The following is a 19,534-nucleotide window of genomic DNA, read 5'->3' as shown; positions in this document are numbered from 1 at the left end:
CTTAAGATAGGTGTTCTCTTCTGACCCTTATATAGCCTTGGAAATTGTTTTTAAACCTTTATAGCCTATTTTCATCCTAAGCAGTTTCTGTCATGATTTAAGACTTTCTAGGGTGGGCAGAGAGGAGAAGAGTTTTCTGTGATAAGCTGTGGTTACGCAAACTCCGCCCGTTAAATAAGCAGACATTGGCATCGCATGTTTTCTGCCATGACAGTAGCCTGGGAGTTCAAGCAACCATTCAAGTGGGTCACAGCAGATGATCACCTTGAAGGGCTAAATTCCAAGGAAAGCGTTCATTTTGTTTCCAAGATGTTTTTCAGTGATATTTGGAAGACGTCCAGTCTGTTTCTCAGCACATGGGATACAAGGCTTTATGTTTGAGCTGAAGAGTTTTAAATTGACCACATTGGGAAGTACAGGAGAGGTCTGTTGTCTGTGTAACAAACTCTGGCACTTTAGCCCATCTTAAGGGATTAAGAAGTAGTAAAAATCTAACCAGTGAACAGGATGGCTTTTGGGATATTAATTTCATGTAATTAAAGCCAATATTTATAAGGCAACACAGACACAGACTCTGTTTCTTATCTATCGTACTTTGCATATCGCAACTGTAAAGACAGGTTTTGTTTTTTTCCTGGAACGCTAAGCCCTGTAGATATCTGAAAGGCTGGGAGAGAACAGACAAATACACAGGAAAAATCTCTGCAATGACAAAAATGAGAAGTAGTATCAACTTTTCCAATCCTACTGTTAAAAAAGATAACCAGAAAAACAGAGCTAAGTACGCGGACTCCAGCTAAAATAGGAATCCAGAAGTGTCATCGACTTCACCCAGATGTGTACTGCAAAATGGATAAGTTACACTAGTGAGAAAATGAGCATGAGCTGGTTTGGAAAAGTCCTGTAGTATAGCACTGGTGGCTTCCTTACCATTAAAAGCAACAATACGACCAAGGCAACAACAAACAACAAGTCCTAAACTTACCAGTGTTGCTGTAAGAAGGAAGAGCAGCAAAGCTGATAGCAGTAGAGCCACTGATAAAATAATTATGTGGCATTTGAAAGCAGGCAGAATCTAAATAGATACATTCAATGCAGCGAAGTCATCAAAACATCCAAGCTGCTAAGAGCTTCAGAACGGAGAATGACATTAAAGAGATTTTTACCTTTCTGAAAAATGAAAACAAGACTGCATGTTTCTATCAGGGAACTCTCAGAATAGCAAATGTTTTCCACTTGGTTAGTCTAATTAGCACAGTACCGGAAACATTAAATATTGTTTCCTGCCATTCATCTGCAATGCATTCTTGCTTCCTTTTCTATTGTAATCCCATGTTTTCTTAGAATACCCAACTGGTGCAACACAACAAGTCCAGCTCAAAGGTAACAGCAACGGCCTAAGTATGACCACTGCAGAAGAGGTACCAGGTGGCCAAAAGCACTTCCAGCACCACACTGACCCTTGGTCTCAGAGTGGAGGGCCACCACTGTCACCAACGCCTAGTCTACAAGAGTGCCATCACAGTCACCATCTCGCACAGACATGGTCAAGTCAGCAGGGTGGCCATCCACAGAACTCTTCTTCCCCTTCTACCTTTTCACTAAACGGCGAGAGGAAAGGCAAAAGCAAGAATTTTCACTACGCTCATTACAGAATACAACCACATATGACCAAGACACTTACAGTGAGAGATTCCTAGCTTAACTAGGAAAAAACCACCCTGTTAAAAAGCTAATAATTAAAAAAATAAATTGAAACATTAATAAGACGACTAATTAATGAAGACAACAGAATAGTTAAGAGCAATGGGTATACAAGAAGGGTGGAAAGAAGCAGCAACTCTTAGCCTGTGAATCATGCCTTTTGGATGGGAAGGCTGAGAACAAGAGCAGGAAGGCCATCAGGGTAACTGCAGAGAGACTAAAATACAGTAGAAAAACAAGATGTATGTAATTTTCTCTGCCAGGTCAACCATCAATCTGGGGGGACTAACTCCTTGGGAAGAGGTGAACGTCCTTCGTTTGTACGGTACGCAGAGCCAAGCACGCCGCGACCATTTGGAAATTCAACGGCTGCAACACAGAGAGCGCGACAGGGATCAACAGGTCCCCAGAGGGAGCCGGCTGGGCCCTCGAGGGAGCCCGGCGCAGTGGCGGCGCGGCGGCAGGCCGGCACCCCCGGGGGGAGGCCGGGCGGGGGCCCGAAGGAGCAAGAGGGCGAGGGCAGCCGGGCCGGGGGCGCGGAGCTGGAGGCCCTCCCAGCCGGGAGGCGGCCCCGCGGGCCCAGGCCGCCGGCCGAAAGCGGCCGGGGCGCCCAACGGCCCCCCGCCACGCCGGCCGGGGCGCCCAACGGCCCCCCGCCACGCCGGCCGGGGCGCCCAACGGCCCCCCGCCACGCCGGCCGGGGCGCCCAACGGCCCCCCGCCACGCCGGCCGGGGCGCCCAACGGCCCCCCGCCACGCCGGCCGGGGCGCCCAACGGCCCCCCGCCACGCCGGCCGGGGCGCCCAACGGCCCCCCGCCACGCCGGCCGGGGCGCCCAACGGCCCCCCGCCACGCCGGCCGGGGCGCCCAACGGCCCCCCGCCACGCCGGCCGGGGCGCCCAACGGCCCCCCGCCACGCCGGCCGGGGCGCCCAACGGCCCCCCGCCACGCCGGCCGGGGCGCCCAACGGCCCCCCGCCACGCCGGCCGGGGCGCCCAACGGCCCCCCGCCACGCCGGCCGGGGCGCCCAACGGCCCCCCGCCACCCCGGCCGGGGCGCCCAACGGCCCCCCGCCACCCCGGCCGGGGCGCCCAACGGCCCCCCGCCACCCCGGCCGGGGCGCCCAACGGCCCCCCGCCACCCCGGCCGGGGCGCCCAACGGCCCCCCGCCACCCCGGCCGGGGCGCCCAACGGCCCCCCGCCACGCCGGCCGGGGCGCCCAACGGCCCCCCGCCACGCCGGCCGGGGCGCCCAACGGCCCCCCGCCACGCCGGCCGGGGCGCCCAACGGCCCCCCGCCACGCCGGCCGGGGCGCCCAACGGCCCCCCGCCACGCCGGCCGGGGCGCCCAACGGCCCCCCGCCACGCCGGCCGGGGCGCCCAACGGCCCCCCGCCACGCCGGCCGGGGCGCCCAACGGCCCCCCGCCACGCCGGCCGGGGCGCCCAACGGCCCCCCGCCACGCCGGCCGGGGCGCCCAACGGCCCCCCGCCACGCCGGCCGGGGCGCCCAACGGCCCCCCGCCACGCCGGCCGGGGCGCCCAACGGCCCCCCGCCACGCCGGCCGGGGCGCCCAACGGCCCCCCGCCACGCCGGCCGGGGCGCCCAACGGCCCCCCGCCACGCCGGCCGGGGCGCCCAACGGCCCCCCGCCACGCCGGCCGGGGCGCCCAACGGCCCCCCGCCACGCCGGCCGGGGCGCCCAACGGCCCCCCGCCACGCCGGCCGGGGCGCCCAACGGCCCCCCGCCACGCCGGCCGGGGCGCCCAACGGCCCCCCGCCACGCCGGCCGGGGCGCCCAACGGCCCCCCGCCACGCCGGCCGGGGCGCCCAACGGCCCCCCGCCACGCCGGCCGGGGCGCCCAACGGCCCCCCGCCACCCCGGCCGCCGGCAGCGGCCCGGGGCCCCCCACCGCAGGAGGGCCCGGCGGCGGGGAGGCCTCCCCGGAGGGGCGGGCGGTGCGGCGAGTCCGGCTCCTCCCGCGGCCAGGCCGAGCCGGGCCTCGGGGCCTGAGCGCGGCGGCGAACCCGAGCCCGTGTCCGTGCCGCCCAGGGGTCGGTACCTGGACAGGCTCCTGCAGCACCGTCATCCTGCTCTTCCTGGCCTCCGCCTTCTCCTCCGCCTCCTCCTCGCACAGCCCGGAGCGCAGCAAGGCAGCCCCGGTCCCGCCTCAGAGCGTACCGTGGCAGCGGCGCTGCGCAGCCCGGCCCGTGCTCATTTAAACTCCCAGCGACCGTTACCGGGGCAGGCGGCGGGTAGGGCTGGAACGAGGCCGGCCGCGCGCCGAGTCCGCGCGCCGAGTCCGCGCGAGGCTGGTGACGGAAACACCCGAACCGCTGCCGTAAATACCCGAAGGCCTTGGCGGAAAGAGCCGAGCGCTGACGGAAAACAGCTGGGCAAGCTCCCCTCGGCAGCCAGGCGGAAGCGCCGCGGCTAACGGAGCCGGCCGAGCGGTGACGGAGATAGCCGAGCGGGGCCAGGGCGGTACTCGGCGTCACCGTTCGGTCCCTCACGGCGGGGAGGGCGGTGGCGGCCTCGGGCCCCCAGCGCTGGTAGCTGGCGGGGGGCGGTGAGACTCCCGCAGGGCCTGGGGCTCGGTCCTCACAGCGGCTGTGCACCCATGCAAGGTAAAAAGCTGCACTTGTACCCAAAGCCGGTGTCCTGGGTGCAGCGGGGGCCCGCCAGGCCACCCCCCATGGCGCCTTGCCGGGCGTCGCCGGGGCCCTGTCCCCGCGCGGGGGGTCGGCACTGCCCCGGCCCCGGCCCTGGGCCCGGCACCGACAGGGCAGCCCGAGGGGTCACACACGGTGGGGCTGGGAGGGGAGCTCCGGGGGTCGCCCGGCCCAGCCCCCGCTAGAGCAGGCTCTCCTCCAGCAGGCTGCACGGAGCCGCCCGGCGGTTCTGGGTGTCCCCAGAGACGGGGACCCCGCAGCCGCTCTGGGCAGCCTGTCCCAGCGCCCCCTCACCCTCAGGGCAGACAAGGTCTCCCTCACCCGCACCGACATGCTGCCCCCTCCCCTGGCCCGTGCGGGTGCCGCCACCGAAGCCAGGAGTAAGGGGCACCTCGTCATTGCCAGCCACACGCTGGGGCTGTTGGAAGGCGCAGCGTCTGGCACAGAGCGAGTGCTCTTCCTTGCCCAAAAGGACGCAATAAAGATGCACAACTACACTTACAAATACTGACCCACCGATAGCCACCCGCAACTGGCAGAGCCCTGCCTTCTGCAAACCCCTCTGCGGGCGCCCAGTCACACAGCACCACATCAGCACCCGCAACACACCCCCACGCACACAGGTTCTGCTCTGTCGTGCTCCTCCCAGCACCTTTTGAACGTGCACTCCGCTGCCTGAGGGTGGATCCTGGCACTACCAGCCGTGCTGCTGAGCCCTGCACAGAGCACATGCCAGAGCAGGGGGCTGCATCCCCTTACATGAGAATAAAAGCTGCGTGCATGGTGCTTAAGTTTAAAGTTTGTGTGTAGAGCGGGAGGGCTTGGCCTGCCTGCTTCCCTGCTCTCTTTACACATCTTTCTCTGCATTTCTGAAAAGCATATTTACAAGCTTGTTATCCCTCCAGTAAATCTGCAGGTGTTTGCTTTCAGGGTGTGAGCAGGTTAGCAAGGAAAGGCAAAGCTTTCTTCAATCCCTGACCTGAAACAACTAACAAAATGGGTCATGGAGCAGTGCTTTCCCCTGGGATAGATACCTGGCTCGCTATCAGGGGTTGACCCGAGTCATTTTGCCAGACACAAACGCTGCAGATGACACGATACAGTGAAGTGTCTGCCTTCCGTAAAGGCCTTTGGCCTCACACGCTGATGATGATGATGGTGATGTGTGCGCACGTGGGTCTGGGGGTCCGAGGGAGCCTTTCAAGGAGCACAGTCTACTTATCATCCTCACCCCAATCTCACTGCCCTGCCAGCCACTGCTGATAACTCCTCAGGATGAAAGCTGGCTCCATCTGTCTCTTCCATTTCACAGGGCACAGCACTAACTGCTGACATCCAGACCATCTTTGGTATGAGTGTCTTTCTTATCGCAGCCTGAGAGATACAGCCACAGGCTCTCCTTAGAGCGAGGGGTTACTTTTACCTCTCCTCAGAGTCTTCTGCAACTTCAAGTAAAGCGTCTGAACTATAAAAGGACAGTGTTGACTATTGTCTTGGGACATCTCGATGTATAGATACTCTTCCAGTCCTGAAGTGCAGGTCAGCATGCGGGGCCACTCACTGGTGTCCACAGATGCTTTTTATAAATCTTTGTGGGACTAAAACTGCTTGCTCCTTGGGATCTTCAGCTTTTTCAGAGGAGGAGGCAGGGCATGGAGGCACATATAGAGGTACACAGCTGTAGAGATATAGAGGTATATACAAGTGCATCATTCCAACCTCCTCTGGTACAAATCAGCTCTGCTTTATCCTAAAGAGACAGAACAGGTCCCCAAAACAAAGCATGGCTGGCTGTTACCCCAAGGATGCTTCAAAGACTGGATTTCACAGCCCTCACATTTTTCTCTAGTTCTCTGTCACCTTCCACTGCTTGCTCTCTCTCTGTCTCTTTGCAGGAGTTTCTTTGGTTTTAATTTACAGTGTCATTCCTGTCTGCACAGAAGCTGGCGGCTCAAATGCAAGGCTCATACTCTGCATGTAGGAGCGACAGTGCAGCCTCTTGGCTTGCCAGAGCAGGAGTATCACAGCTAGCACGGCCCCCAGTCTCTGCTATGGATTTCCTCTGCAAGTTCAGGCAGGTCCCCCGCCTCTCCCCTGCTCATTCCTCCCTGCAACAGCACGTTCCTCTGCAGGAGTCAATGCCACAGTAGCGGCAAGGGCAAACGTGACCCTGGAGTGAGTGTGCAGCAAGCAGCGTCCTTTCTCACCCTGTCACCGTTGTGCTTTAACAGGTTAAAGCACTGATAGTGCATTAAAGACATTGAGATGCCCAGATTCTCCCTGATGGAAGCTGTAGAAATACCACAGACAGAAGCTAAAATCTAATCTTGCATCTATAAACAGCTTATGTTGCTTTTTATGAGCATTTGAATCAAACAGTGGGAATTGAAAGCAGCTGTTACTCAGTCACTGCACAGAAACGAGCAAGTGGCAGCTGAAGTCAACCACATTGGAGCACAACACCTTCAATTTCTAGTCAAAGTCACGGAGCGAGGATGTTAGAATAAGCAACAAATCAAAGAAAAATGTTTTCTGCTCCCAGATGTTCTCTGATGGGAGGGCTGAGTTATCTGTCATGAATTATTTACCACTTCTAATGATGCTGTGATGATTTTTTTGCAGGTAAGAATAGGGGGAGAACCACCAGCTTGCATTGCACAGCCCCCAGACAGCTTCTGGCTGCGGACATGCTGTCTGCCTGGAGAGGAACCATCCAGGGAGCCCTGTCCTGACTGGGCTCCATCCCAGGCAGGACACTACCCACACTCCAGGGACCTGCCATCCCATGCCACGAGGGTGGAGGTGGGACCTGGCCCAGAAATACCCATCACTTCCCCGTTTTTCTTCCCCCTTGCTGATTCTTCAGGATTCAACTTCTTGGAAACCAACCTTCAAAACTAGACCTTTGAACCTATCAATGATATAGAAAAAAGAATGGTTTTAATGTTTTCTCTGTTTTTTGGTTTTATTTTTTAAACGGTCTCTGGCCTTTTCTGGCTGGGGCAGGCAGGATGGTGATGGAGGAGAGGTGCCTGCTGGGCTCTCCCATGACGGGGACAGTGGCAGGGCCAGGCAGGTCCCTCATTGCTCCATGTTGCAGTTCAGCCGGGACCTGGAGGGAACGCTCATGGTGCAGCATGTTGTAGGGTGGGTGAGCTACAGGTCTGAAAAAGGGTTGGGTGTAGGGCAGAGAGGAGGGGAAGAACCTCCCAAGAGCAGGGGCTCTGTTGGACACAACCTGCCCCTCACACTAGCTCCATCAGTAAGACGTGGCCAGACTGCAGCCCAGCTCCTGGCCCCCCACTGAGGCTGGGGTGATGAACAAAGACCCTCACCCCCAAGTCCGAACCCCTCCCTCACATCTCACAGTCACAAAACCTGCCTTTTTCCCCTCTCTGCAGGAACATCCTGCTATCTCTGACAGCTGGTGGTGACTGAGACGTCTCTTCCATCTACCCCGCAATGAGCAGCCCAAAGCCAAAGGAGTGATACCATTTAAGGGAGGATGGAATGAAGTTTAATAGAGCCAAACGTCACAGAAAAAGCCTGAAAAGAATGACCTAAGGTTTAAAGCCAAGTTGCAGATGTCTCATTGTATACCGAGGCTTAGGTGCACGCACGTGGAGGCCAACTCTTCATGGTGGCTCATGCAAAACATCTCTGCAGACGTGTGACATCCAGGGAGCAAGGGACAAACCTTGCTGTTGGCGGCGCTCAGTGGGCTCGGACAGTGCCGAGAGCCTGGGGGACAAGCAGGAGAGAGCTGAACACAGCGGATCTCTGAGATGAGAGTGCTCCTTCCCAGATGAACACAAAATGCCAATAGCTGTAATTCCACACCGTTAAAAACCCGGTGTTACCTGCAGATAGTTTTGCGTAGGATTAAATCTCCCTAGCAGCATTTGCCACCTAACCACCTGTATTGCTGAGCTAATAAACAGGAACCAGAGAGAAGTGGATTAGAAACAAGATAAAAAGGATGCTGAACGTTCAAAGTTCAGGCTTGTGTCAGTCTCTGTTTTACCCTTCTGATGTTTAAAGAAATTTGTATAGAGGGGGCGGATTTTAAAATATTTTAACTTGTGTATTTAGCAGTATCTGCAGGTCATTTTATTTTTCTTGTTTCTTTTTTGTTTTGGCCTTCTGCCTTTCTTACAGCTGAAGAGAGGAGAAAAGTTTAAGAAAAGTAAGTGAGATAACAACACCATAAGACACCGTCTTATGTCAGGGGAGGCTGGAGTAACTCTTAGTAACTTGGATTTTCTGTTAAATTTAATAGATTTCAGAGGGATAGTTCACCCTAAAAGAAACCTGTTTCTCTGTTTTCCTTAGGCAGACTTAGAGAAACACAAAAAAATTTAACAGGCATCAATGGCACATGGTTCCATATTCTTTCTAATGTTAATGGGAATGTGGATACTTGCTAGTTCAGAAATTTCCTCATTAAGTACTTAGTATTTTCTTAGCGTGAAGCCATCCACTGCTGCAGGTTTTTAAATATTTATTTCCACTGGCTGCTGTTTGATGACCACCTTAGCTCCTGGTGGGTTAGAAAATGTATCGCCATAAGCCACACCAACCTCTTTCCTTCTGAGCAGAGAATCGACACAATTAACCAGACCATGACTGACAGTCACGGGGTTGGAGCTGTCCCCATACATTTTAAATGGCATGAGCTACAAACGAGGTTCGTTATCATGCACACAGCTTTTTGTGCTTTCAGAGCCGGGATTATTCCTGTAGCATTGCGTGGTTGCTTGTGGGGTTTGGGTTTTGGTTCCTCTGCCCCTGGCTGTTATATGCAGCATTTCCAATTTCAGAGTAAGCAGCAGGAGACGCTGATAAGCTCACCTGAAGTTTATTCTTTCAGCCAGACATGATGTGCTTGACAAAAGCTGAGGAGGGAACGAGAAATGAGAGCGTGAGAGGTCAAAACATGCTGTGAGCTGCGGTGGGCAGAGTGGCAGCAGGGGATACCCTCAGCCCAGGGCACCCCAGGGACGAGACGTGTGCTGCCAGGACTGAGATTTCTCCTTCTGTTTCCACCTTTACAAGCCACCCCAAACCTGGTTAGAGTGATAACAAACCCCTCTTGGAGACGAGCCAGTACCACTATCCCCAGTTTTCTGAGGCCAAGGGAAATGGGTACCCTCTTTTCCTCAATGCCCTCCAGTTTTAGGGGTTCCCAGATTTAACCACCTCCCTGTGCCAGATTTTCACCCTCTTGGAACTGTGAACAATCTGGATCTCCAAATGTTCCCAATTAGCCTCTGCTGCGAAAGATGCTGGCTTTGTTTATTTCTGATAGCTTACAATGAAACAGTGCCAAAACTGGGGATAAAACAGTCTCCAAACCTTTGGAAACATGCTGTCTTCAGCTGTTTTTACTGGAAATCACTGGCACAACCACCTTGTTCCCACCCCAGCTGACATGTCTCACAGCTCTCCTTGGAGAAGCTTTGCAGGATGGTCTCAGTGATCACCAGTGTCCTTGCAGAGGACACATGTTGCACCCTAAGACAAGACAACTGTGTCCGAGATGGCCCTGACAGGAATCTCTTGCTCCTACCTTCATAGTTGATACAGCCATTGGCATCTTCTTGTCCTGCCATGAGCTGCTCCACCTCGCTTTCTGTCATCTTCTCCCCTGGAGGAGAAGGATGGAGAGGTGAGAAGAAGAGTTCTCAGCCCACCAGCACCTTCCTGTCCTTCTTCCAGAGAGGCAAAGCCACCAGAGGAGGGAAAAGGGGATTTAAAAGGGAGCTGGAGAATGCTGGTGGGAGATTGTGGAGAGAGGACCAAGGTGCAATGGTTGTCTGATAACTGAGGATGCTCCCCCCAGGGCCAGCCCGTACCCAGTGTGACCAGCACATGGCGCAGCTCGGCTCCCATCACCATGCCATTGCCCTCCTTGTCGAAGACACGCAGCCCTTCCACGAAGTCCTCGAAGGTGCCCTGCTCTTTGTTGCGGGTGAAGTGCTGCAGGATGGGGAGGAAGGTCTCAAAGTCCAGCATCTTTGTGTTCATTTCTGGAAGGGGAGGAGGAGATGGGGTCAGAGATCAACAGCGTTAGGCTGAAGTCAGCCTCTGAGGATCTCCTGGCTAACCTTCCTGGTCATATTTCCATCTAAGTAAGGGGAGAAGCCCCACAAGTATATTACACTTGAGACTGGAAGATCTATATGAGGAATGAAGTATTAACATCTGGGGACTGCACGCAGACTGCTGATATCAGCCCCAAATTAAAACCACCAGGTAGGTCCTCTGTCACCAGGGCAATGCAGCTGCACTGGGACCTGTCAGGTTACACCAGTCTGCACAAGCTCAGGATACGGTCTGCTAAGCATCAATTGCCACCACCCCTGGGTGAGGACCACCTATCCCTTACATCAGCTGTGGTACAGGGAGGGGAGCGAAGGAATTACTCAGGAATGAAGCCTCTCCGCATCATTCCCTTCCCAATTCCTTCATCTCATAGGGTTCTTCCTACGGCAGACATAATCCTTCACTTGCTGCCAGGGAGCGCAGGGATTGCTTGTCCCACCCTGTCCTGGCTGCCCCAGTTTGCTGTCACCTTCTGGCTTGGGCTTGCCCAGCACCTTCAGGACCTCTGCGTTGGTGGGGTTGTGGCCAAGCGCCCGCAGGACGTCCCCGCATTGCGCGTAGCTGATCTGCATGGCTCCCGCTGGCGTCCGGTCGAACAGGCTGAAGGCTTCTTTGAACTCTGTGGGACAGAAGAGCTCAGATGTCCCCAGCCTCATCTCCCACCCCACCGAACCAGGTCCTGCCTGGCAGGCAGGGAAGGGATGGACACGACCGTGGTGGGTGCCCTCTGCACCCACCGCTGCTGCCCCGGGCAGGCAGCCCGGTGCTGGCAACGAGCTGCTGAGGCTTGCCAGCCTCCTTCAGCAGGCTGATCAGCTTCTTGAGCAGGTTTTGCCACCCATGTGGAGCTGGCTGGATGACCTGCTGGGATTCCTGCACCGCCGCGTGCCAGCTGCAGGTGCAGGCTGCTGTCTCTGCTGCAGGACATCCCTTCACTCTTCCTTTTTTCCATCCCGGGCTTCTGGGGACCCCTGACCCTCCCCGCTGCGCCTCACGACCCCTGCCTCAGCCCCTGGGCTCTGCTGGTGTCCCCCCGGCTCCAGCAGGGCAGGCACAGCACAGTGTGGCTCCTGCTTGGGGAAGGGTGACCATGTCCCCCCTCCGCCCTGCAGAGCGCATGTCACACCAGCCCTGCGTGGAAGGACACAGATTAATTTCCAAGCCGGTTCCCGTAAATTATCATGCCACTGAGTGTTACATTTTACCCGGAGGAAGGGGGCCTAAATTTGGGACCAGCAAGGACGGCTTTGCTTCTCTGCGTGATGCTTTTCAGCTTCCTGGTCCGTGCTGGAGTCTCTCTAATCCCAATGCTGGTTGCGGGGACAGCCACGCACCTGCGCTGCTCAGAGCCTAGTTGCTGCCTCTTGTTGCAACCCAGAAGATCTTCTACGCTACAACAGGGTCCTCACTGGTGCTGAGGTGCAAAATGTGAGAAACCAGTCCTCCAGGACCGCCCCCACCCCCCACAAGCCCTTACCCTCCTCTGCAGGCAAGTCAAGCTGGTGGCCGGCACCTGCCACCCCAGCTGCCCCGTGCAGGCAGGGACCTGGTGGGTTTCCTGCTGCAGATGCTCTGTGTTCTTCTGGATTTCAGCCTCTGCCTGCAGGCCAGCCAGTCCACCGGAGCAGCTGCCTGGCCCAAGCAGGTAACCAGACTTTCCTGCCTGTCCACGTGAGCACTCAGAGCTGTGAGTTTCTTGTCCATGGCACTAATGAATTCCAAGTTCTGGTCCATCTTCTTCATGATGTCCAGCAGCAGTTCATTCAAAGTGGAGCTGCTGCTCCTCCTGCTGTTGGGTGGGATGAGATGATCACAGTCTCTATGTGGTGATGGAGACATCAAGGTCTGGTAGGCATCGCCTTGGGTTTGGTGGAAATCCTGGCGCAGGGCTTTGGATCTGTTACATTTTCTACTTGGCATCCTTATATCTTCTGCTGAGCTTCACCATCCCATGGACCTGTCCCCACGATGTTCTTGTTGTGTCCCTGTAGCCCTGTCCATGGCCCCCCCCAGCACCTCAGGCTGCTGCTGCTGTCCCACTTGACCTCACAATGGCTCCATCTCCACGAGTGACAGCCGTCATGGGGGACATCACCGCATGTGAGTCCCTGGGCTGAGAGGCACCGCGGCCAGGGTGCTCAGCGGTGTCGCTCCCAGCTGGTGGAGCCACAGGAGCACATCACGAGTGCTGGGACCACGCTGCAGCTGAAATCCAAGTATCTTCACATTTTAACTTGCTCACATTTCCACTGGCTCTTTTTTCTCCTTCCAAAAGCTGGTTTGGGGGCCGAGCCTGCAGGGTACTGCGTCTCCTCCTCCCAGTATTCCCACCGGGGTCTGCCCTCAGATTTGTCCCTTCCCTTATCTATACAGAGGCATTAAAACTGGCCGTGGGGAGATAAGAAAACCCAGTCTCAGCTCAGCCCCTCGGCGCGGGGCTGCCCCTGCATCGCCAGGCTCTGCTCCTCCCACGTGAATCCCAGACTTTGAACTAGGCTGCATCTCTCACCATGAATGGAAAAATACCTTTTCCCTGCCAGGCTCTGGAGCTGGGATTATCCTCTTCAACTGGGGCTCCCCCAGCGCCGAGCAAGGAGCCAGGATGCGTCCACTGCTCCTGCCAGCCCTGAATGTGTCCCAGCTAAACCCCCGCGCTGCCTCCCGCTCCCCACCGCCATCGCCCCCTCTCCTGCCTCCTCCCTTCCCACCAGTGCTCTTTCCCATCTCCTTACCAGCTGGTGCTGGTTGGGGACCAGTTTTCCGATTTCATGCTGGGTAACCTGGCCAGCCCATCCCTCGGGATGAGCAGCCTGCTGGGGGCAAGGGGGTACCCGGACCCTGCTGGGCTTTCCTGCAGGAGGGGATCTGGTGTGTGGGGCCTCGGATCTCGTGTCTGCTGTGAAAAACTGCCTGGAAAAAGGAGCCCACATTTCTGATGCCATGACTGGGGAAGGTGGAGCCTGCACTTACCTTCAATCTGCTCGGCGGTGAACTCAATCTGTCAGAAGAGAACAGAGCCAGGCGTGAGGGCTGTGGTGCCATGGGGGTGGTGAGGGGGCTCTCCCCTGCGTTTGAACCTCTCCCTCCCCTCCGTGCCTGGTGCCCGGGAGCCTTCCTGCCCTCACTGTGAGCTGGGATCCCTGCGGGAAGCACAACCGGCAGCAGCGTGGCGGGGGAGGGGGGGGGGGGGGTGGGCGCAGGCAGCAGGGATGCTCAGACCAGGGCCGGGGCTGTTCTGGATGGAAGGGATGGTATTTGAAGGCTTGATGGCTAGTTCAAGTGATTAAACAGCCTCCATGCTGAGCCTGCTCTGGATAACTCTCCTGCCACAGCTCTGGCTTAAAAATGTGGCTGTATCCCGAGGGATCACGGGCAAAGGCTCGCTCCTTGTAGAGACTGGGGTAAAAGATGCGTTCACGTGGAGGAGACAATGCAGGCAGCAAAACACTTTAGGATGGAGATGGTGGGTGGCAGAAAATCTTTGTAGTGCTGCTGGGGCCCCAGCAGAGCGTCTCAGCCAGGAGCTGTGGGGTGTTCAACCCCACGGCCGGGCAGCGGAGCAGCTGCCCAGGGTGGGTGCTGAGCCGGGCTGCACCGGGGAGGATTGAAACTCCCCCTCAGCGAGGTGAGCAGCGCTCCCAGCCCCTGCATCAGTGCAGTCTGATAATGCTCCCCTTCCAGCCCTGGCTCTCAGCCTGGCTAATGCCATTTGTGTGGAGCATCGCATTGCCCGTGCCTGGCAGATGACAGGCACGAAGAAAGAGGGTGACATCTTCATTCCTCACTCACCTTCACGCTCTTAGGGTTGAAGGCAGGCTCCCTGGGTGGCTCCAGGGATGGAGCCAGTTTGGCTGCTTCCTTCTTCGGGTCGGGTTTCTTGAGCGGCATGGCGCCAGGTCTGTGCGGAGATGCAGGGATGAGTCCTGCCCACACAGCAGAGCAGCCGGCCAGAGGGATGAAAGGCAAATCTGCTCCTTGCCTTATATACGGAGCCCTGTCCTCACCGGGGGGGCGGCCAGCTGCTGGAGCAACTGCTACTTACTATAAAAGGAAAAAAACTCAAACCAGAGGGGCCCCAACTTGACAATTGCCCATTGTCATCAGCTCCCGGCAAAGCCACCAGCCACCCCCCCAGCCACAAAAGGGGGGACATCTCCCCCTCCAGCACCTGTGCTGGGTGGGCTGCATGGGGGCTGCTTGCTAAATGATCACTGGAAACCTAAACGTGAACGGCCGCGGGTGCCTGGCAAGAAAATAGCAACACGATGGCTGATAGACCTGCCGCAATACCCCTGGGGAGAAGCGCGTCTGTTTGTAGGAGGCCTGCAAGGGCAGATGCTGCAGAGCCCTTTGTAAGGCCAGGATTTATGAAGTGCCACTCCAAAGAAGCTCAGTCCCCTCTGAACGCCCCCCCCCCAGCCTCGTGCTGGGGGTCTGGTTTGCCCCAGTTGCTCCCCAGGGCTGGGCTTGTGCCCTGGAAAAGGCCACGCTGCGGGCGAGAAGCCGTGCTCACCTCCATCAGGATGGTTAATGAGGGTGATGCAAGCAATGGCTAAAGCCAGGGGTTTAATTCATCAGCTCAGCACCTCTAACAGCCCCGCACCGCTCGTCCCAAGCATCTGAAAACCTGCGGGGCAGAGCGGGTGAGAGGGTCTCCCGACAGCTCCTCTCCAGGCGCTGGGCAGGCTCTGGTGGGAGATGCTCCTACTCTCACCCTCCTCTCCCAACTGTTTGAAGACCTGCAGAAGAGGCAGAAGTCATCAAGGTTCAGCATTCCAGAACACAGTTATATTTGTGTTTTCAGGTGGCTGAGTCAGGCTGGTTCAGGTCACGTTGTATCACAGCGGCTCAGGCTTGGCATGACCCGGTAGGTCTAATCCTGCTGTTTGGGAGCTGCTGCAGGGCTACGAGAGGTGGGAACAGGGGTGTCACCAGCTCAGCCCCGTGCTCAGAGCCCCCCCATGCTGCTCAAGGTGGAGGCTGAGCCATCACCAGCTGGGTGACCGGGGTCTTTCAGGAGGAGGGAGCAGCCACAAACTGCTGGGACATTTGCTGTCTGCCATCATCTCACGATTGCTAGTGTGGATTCAGGGAGCTGAGAGGGCTGGATGATGCACCTCCGTGGGTGTCATTCGCAACGATTGCTTTCCAGATCTCGCTATAATATAGCATGTAATTTGGCAAAAAAACCCCAACCCAACGTGTTTTGCTAACTGTAAACTCGGAGCCTGGGTCAGATTTTGCCTGCAGTGGGAATCGCATTGCCCCTGAGCGTTGCTGCACCCCCTCCGCCGCCAGCATCCATCTATGCACCCACCCATCCGACCCTGAAATAACCTCAGCTTCACTCTCTCCTTGCTCCTTGGCAGCTCCTGGCTCGGAAATCAGTGCTCAGAAAAGCCTTCAGAAAACATTAATCCTGCAATTTAACTGCTTGTCCCTTCTCTTGCCCTACGTGCCCATGCCGCATCCCGACGAGCGTGCTGGAGCTGTGGTGCTGCCTGGCAGAGCGATGCTGCTAGGCTGGTGTCAGCACCCACGTGGTGGCTTTGCTCTGGGCAGCGTTTTGGCACCCACGGAGGTGGAAGAAGGTGCCTGGCCATGGATTACACCGGCTAGGGGACAGGCTCCGGGCTTGGCAGCCTGCTCTTCCCTGGGGTCTGGCACCACGCGTTCGGATTTCAGCCTCATCCCACTAATGACGACCTGCTTGGGGATCAAGGACCACCCTGCTTGGTGCCTCCATTTCCCTGGGAGGTGCTTGGGCTGCTGGGGGGACACAAGGTTTTCAAGCTGGCAGGGTGGTGGGAGCACCTGAGCATCCGCATCATCCCTAAAAGCAGGGGACAGCACTGGGGCCTTGCTGAGGGGATGCAGGTGACAAGGGACGGCTCTGATGGGGACGGCGTCAGCTGTGGTGGGACCAGCAGCTGGCTCAGCCCTAGGTGCTAAAATCCTCTTCATTCAAGGCAGATTCCTCTTCTCTTTTCAGAAAGTTCTCTCACTGCCTGGTGGCTCATTTTTAAGCTGTCACAGCATCCCCCCAGCGCTCCAGCACTGCTCAGTCCCCTCCAGCCCCAGACTGGTCCCAAGGAGCTGAAGGAAGGTGGGAAAAATCCCAGTGAGGTGGCTGGAGGTAGGGAGGCAGGGTGTGCGAGCACTTGAGCGTCACCTCGACACTGATGCTCCTGAGGTGGGATGGCTTTCAGGCAGATGCCAGTTTAACCCTTTTCCTTCTCTCAGGGTTGGGGCGTGCTAAGGGCTAAGCCATCAGGTGGGACCTGATGGCCCAGGACCGCCTGGCCCTGCCACTTCGGCTCATCCCGTCCACAGGCTGCACGAGGTGCCCAGCAGGGTGGGAGCTCCATGCTGCCAGCACCATCCCTCTAACCCCAGCACAGCCACCAGCCCCGCGCCGCAGGGGGCCAAGTGCAGTTGTGCAGCGAGGCCCTTTTGCAAAGCAAACACACAAAGGCAGCAGGATGCTGGTCCCGGTGGGAAGTGGGACTGATCCCAGCACGTCTCCCCAAAACATGCCCCAATCCCGAGAGAAGGAAAAGGGTTAAACTGGCATCTGCCTGAAAGCCATCCCACCTCAGGAGCATCAGTGTCGGAGGTGATGCTCAAGTGCTCGCACACCCTGCCTCCCTACCTCCAGCCACCTCACTGGGATTTTTCCCACCTTCCTTCAGCTCTTTGAGACCAGTCTGGGGCTGGAGGGGACTGAGCAGTGCTGGGGCGCTGGGGGGATGCTGTGACAGTTGAAAAATGAGCCACCAGGCAGTGAGAGAATTTTCTGAAAAGAGAAGAGGAATCTGCCTTGAATGAAGAGGATTTTAGCACCTAGGGCTGAGCCAACAAACCTCTGCCATCCCCATCTGAACGGGGATTGTTTGCACATGCGGCAGGAGCTGCTTAAAGCAGGCGAGACACAGAGGGTGAATAGGAGCAAGCATGGGGGGGGAAGAACCCCCCCTGCCTAGCAAGCCTGCCAGCAGATCCCTGTAGCGCTGCCGGGGCAGTGCCCACCAGGGCAGGGGGTTCACCCCAGGGTGCTGCCAGGGACGGGCTGTGCCCCCACTGCCACCTCGCCCCGACGGGGAGGGCAGCTGGGAAGGTGCTCCCAGAAGATGCTCTGTCCTGCTGAACACCCCAGCCCTCTCCATCGCCCGCGGCCTCGGGCTGGCAGCGACTGGGGCTGTGCAGACAGCTTGTCCCCAGGCAAGGACTTTGCTCCCGCCAGCTCGCCGTCCGTGAGGTCCCCGTCCCAGTGATACGGTGGGACCATGGAGACATCCATCCCCGTGGGAGGTACCACGGCGGCCCTCCTCTGCTGCTGCCTCCTGAGCTCTGCGTGGGCTTTGGTAAGTCTGCGTGGCCCTGTGGGTTCCTCTGGTCCCTCTCCTGGCTTTAAATACTGCTACTTGTGCCACCTGCTCCGGTCGGGGCCATGTGTCCCCCTGCTGCACGTCCTGCTCCGCAGAGGTGCTGAGCAGGGGCCGGGTGGGAGGGCAGAGGCTCTCCGCTCCTGCTAAAATGTCTCCAGCAGCCGCCGCGCCGCCGCGATGTAACGGCTTTTCCATTTCTTGGAAGCATCCAGGGCAAGGCTGGCAGCCTCAGAGGCGTTGGGGGAGCAGAAAGTGCGGGGCGATTCATGGTGGTGCAGGCGAGGCTGGGGGCGTGTGGCAGGGGCAGAGCTGGGTGCACCCGGGTGCATCTCCCAGAGCTGTGCCCCCACCCTGCTGATGCAGCCCCAGGACCCTCACTCCTGCCCTATGCCCCTCACCAGCCACCCCCACACACCCCCTCCCCCCGCCTCGGATGCTTTTGGGAAAAGCGCAAGTGAGCGCTCAGGATCTCCTCTCTGGGGCAGGATTTGGCCGCGCTCACCTGCAGGCAGCCCAGGACATGACCCCGCTGCGTCCCAGCTCCTTTCCACTTCCAAAGCTGTTTCCTCATCCTGGCTCCCAACTACTTCCAGCATCCCAGCCCAACAGATGATTGCACGTGCGGTGTGACCAGGAGCTGCAGGCGCTGCAGGCTGCACCCATCTGCATCGTGCAGCTCCCGGCACTGGGCACCTGCTTTCTGCTGCAGGCCGGGGTGCCGGACCCGGCCTGGGGTGCTCGGGGGGCAACGGGCACATCCAGCGCTGCTGGCAGAAGCCCAGCGTACCGCTGGTTTCTGGCACAGAGCTGCGCAGGGACGTGCATTTTTTAACCGCTCAGGGACAGGTGGGAGGGCGGCTTGCGGTCGGCCCCAGCCTTGCAAGAGGGAGCAGAGAGAGCAGGACGGGGGGCAGCGCTTTTCTCTTCCCCGTGTCCTTCGAATCTACCCCGAGCCACGGAAGCTGGACTCACCCGGGGAGGGCTGGGGGAGCACAGCCGTACCACGCGCATCCACTTCCACATGTGCTCCTGTCCCCCTGCCCGTGGCTGCGCTGGTTTCACTCTCGCTCCTTGCCCCAGGGATGGTCCTGCTCAATGGTGAGACCCCCACGCTGTGGGGCTGGGCAGAGCGTTGGTCCCACATCAGGAGATGACGTTCCTCTGTCGGCCCCTGAGCCCTCACGTTGTCGGATTTGGTGCTGGTTACCTGGATGCGGGGGTTGTGCGGGGAGCGCTGGGTCTTTTGCGGCAGCAGAAGCAACATGGGTCCTGCTCTGGGTTGGGAAGCGTTTGTGGGTGTCCTCATCTGCCACCTTCGGGGTGGCACGGAGCAGCTTCGCTCCCAGCTCCTGGATCCCAGATCCCAGCCGCGGGTGGCTCATGTCACTGAGCAGACGGTGGCAGCTCTCTGGGGACATGGGGGTCACCAGGGTGGGCCGAGGTCTCCCGGGGAGGGTTAATCTCTAAACTGTGAGCACGAAGAAGAGACCCAAGGTGAGCTGCTGGCTGGCACGGCTGGCCTGACCACTTCAGTTCTGTCTTGGCAGGTCGACCCTGATGATGTTCTCACAAAAGAAGAGCAGATCTATCTCCTGGTGGAAGCTAAGGAGAAATGTCAGAGAGACATAAAAGCCCAACTGGAGAAGATCAAAGGTAGCGTCCCTGCCC

General features: G+C 58.0%; 2 protein-coding genes across 12 annotated transcripts in view; both read right to left on the bottom strand.

Annotated features, from left to right (window-relative positions):
• Positions 1–4,039, bottom strand: part of CDC27 (cell division cycle 27) — a 33,441-nt gene extending 29,402 nt beyond the window's left edge. For 2 of the 4 annotated variants that reach the window (XM_080369578.1, XM_080369579.1), the window contains exon 1: positions 3,764–4,038. In XM_080369578.1, coding sequence (XP_080225704.1) covers positions 3,764–3,790 — 27 coding nt within the window. In that variant the 5' untranslated portion in view covers positions 3,791–4,038. Of the gene's footprint in view, positions 1–3,763 lie in introns of all 4 variants that reach the window. The other 2 variants (XM_080369580.1, XM_080369577.1) reach the window with 2 other exon arrangements.
• Positions 4,040–6,988: 2,949 nt separating this feature from the next.
• On the bottom strand, positions 6,989–19,518 carry LOC308055552 (myosin light chain, embryonic). 8 transcript variants are annotated; one of them, XM_080369661.1, is made up of 7 exons: positions 14,268–19,518; positions 13,449–13,476; positions 10,948–11,097; positions 10,229–10,402; positions 9,943–10,020; positions 9,225–9,268; positions 6,989–8,114 (listed from the first exon to the last, which is right to left on the bottom strand). In XM_080369661.1, the coding sequence occupies exons 1-6, from the start codon at positions 14,364–14,366 to the stop codon at positions 9,240–9,242; spliced, it is 558 nt and encodes a 185-aa protein (XP_080225787.1). In that variant the 5' UTR covers positions 14,367–19,518; the 3' UTR covers positions 6,989–8,114; positions 9,225–9,239. The 8 variants fall into 8 exon arrangements, 7 of the variants coding, with proteins under 7 accessions (XP_080225787.1, XP_080225781.1, XP_080225783.1 ...); XR_013924558.1 differs by having other exon boundaries at positions 9,225–10,020; XM_080369655.1 differs by having other exon boundaries at positions 9,943–10,402.
• Positions 19,519–19,534: the final 16 nt, after the last annotated feature.

This window comes from Falco punctatus, assembly GCF_963210335.1.
Source record: "Falco punctatus genome assembly, chromosome: 19".
Lineage (NCBI taxonomy): Eukaryota > Metazoa > Chordata > Aves > Falconiformes > Falconidae > Falco > Falco punctatus.
Note: the sequence above shows the minus strand (reverse complement) of the source record. Positions and strands in the feature narration are given on the sequence as shown.

What these genes read in the sequence shown, in the direction of transcription:
- LOC308055552 (XM_080369655.1), bottom strand. Translation starts at nt 14,366, where the DNA reads ATGCCGCTCAAGAAACCCGACCCGAAGAAGGAAGCAGCCAAACTGGCT. An exon ending in TCAACCCTAAGAGCGTGAAG is followed by an intron (nt 13,477 to 14,267) that starts GTGAGTGAGGAA and finishes CTCTTCTGACAG; the next exon opens with ATTGAGTTCACCGCCGAGCA. An exon ending in GGGCAAGCCCAAGCCAGAAG is followed by an intron (nt 10,403 to 10,947) that starts GTGACAGCAAAC and finishes CTCCCCTTCCAG; the next exon opens with AAATGAACACAAAGATGCTG.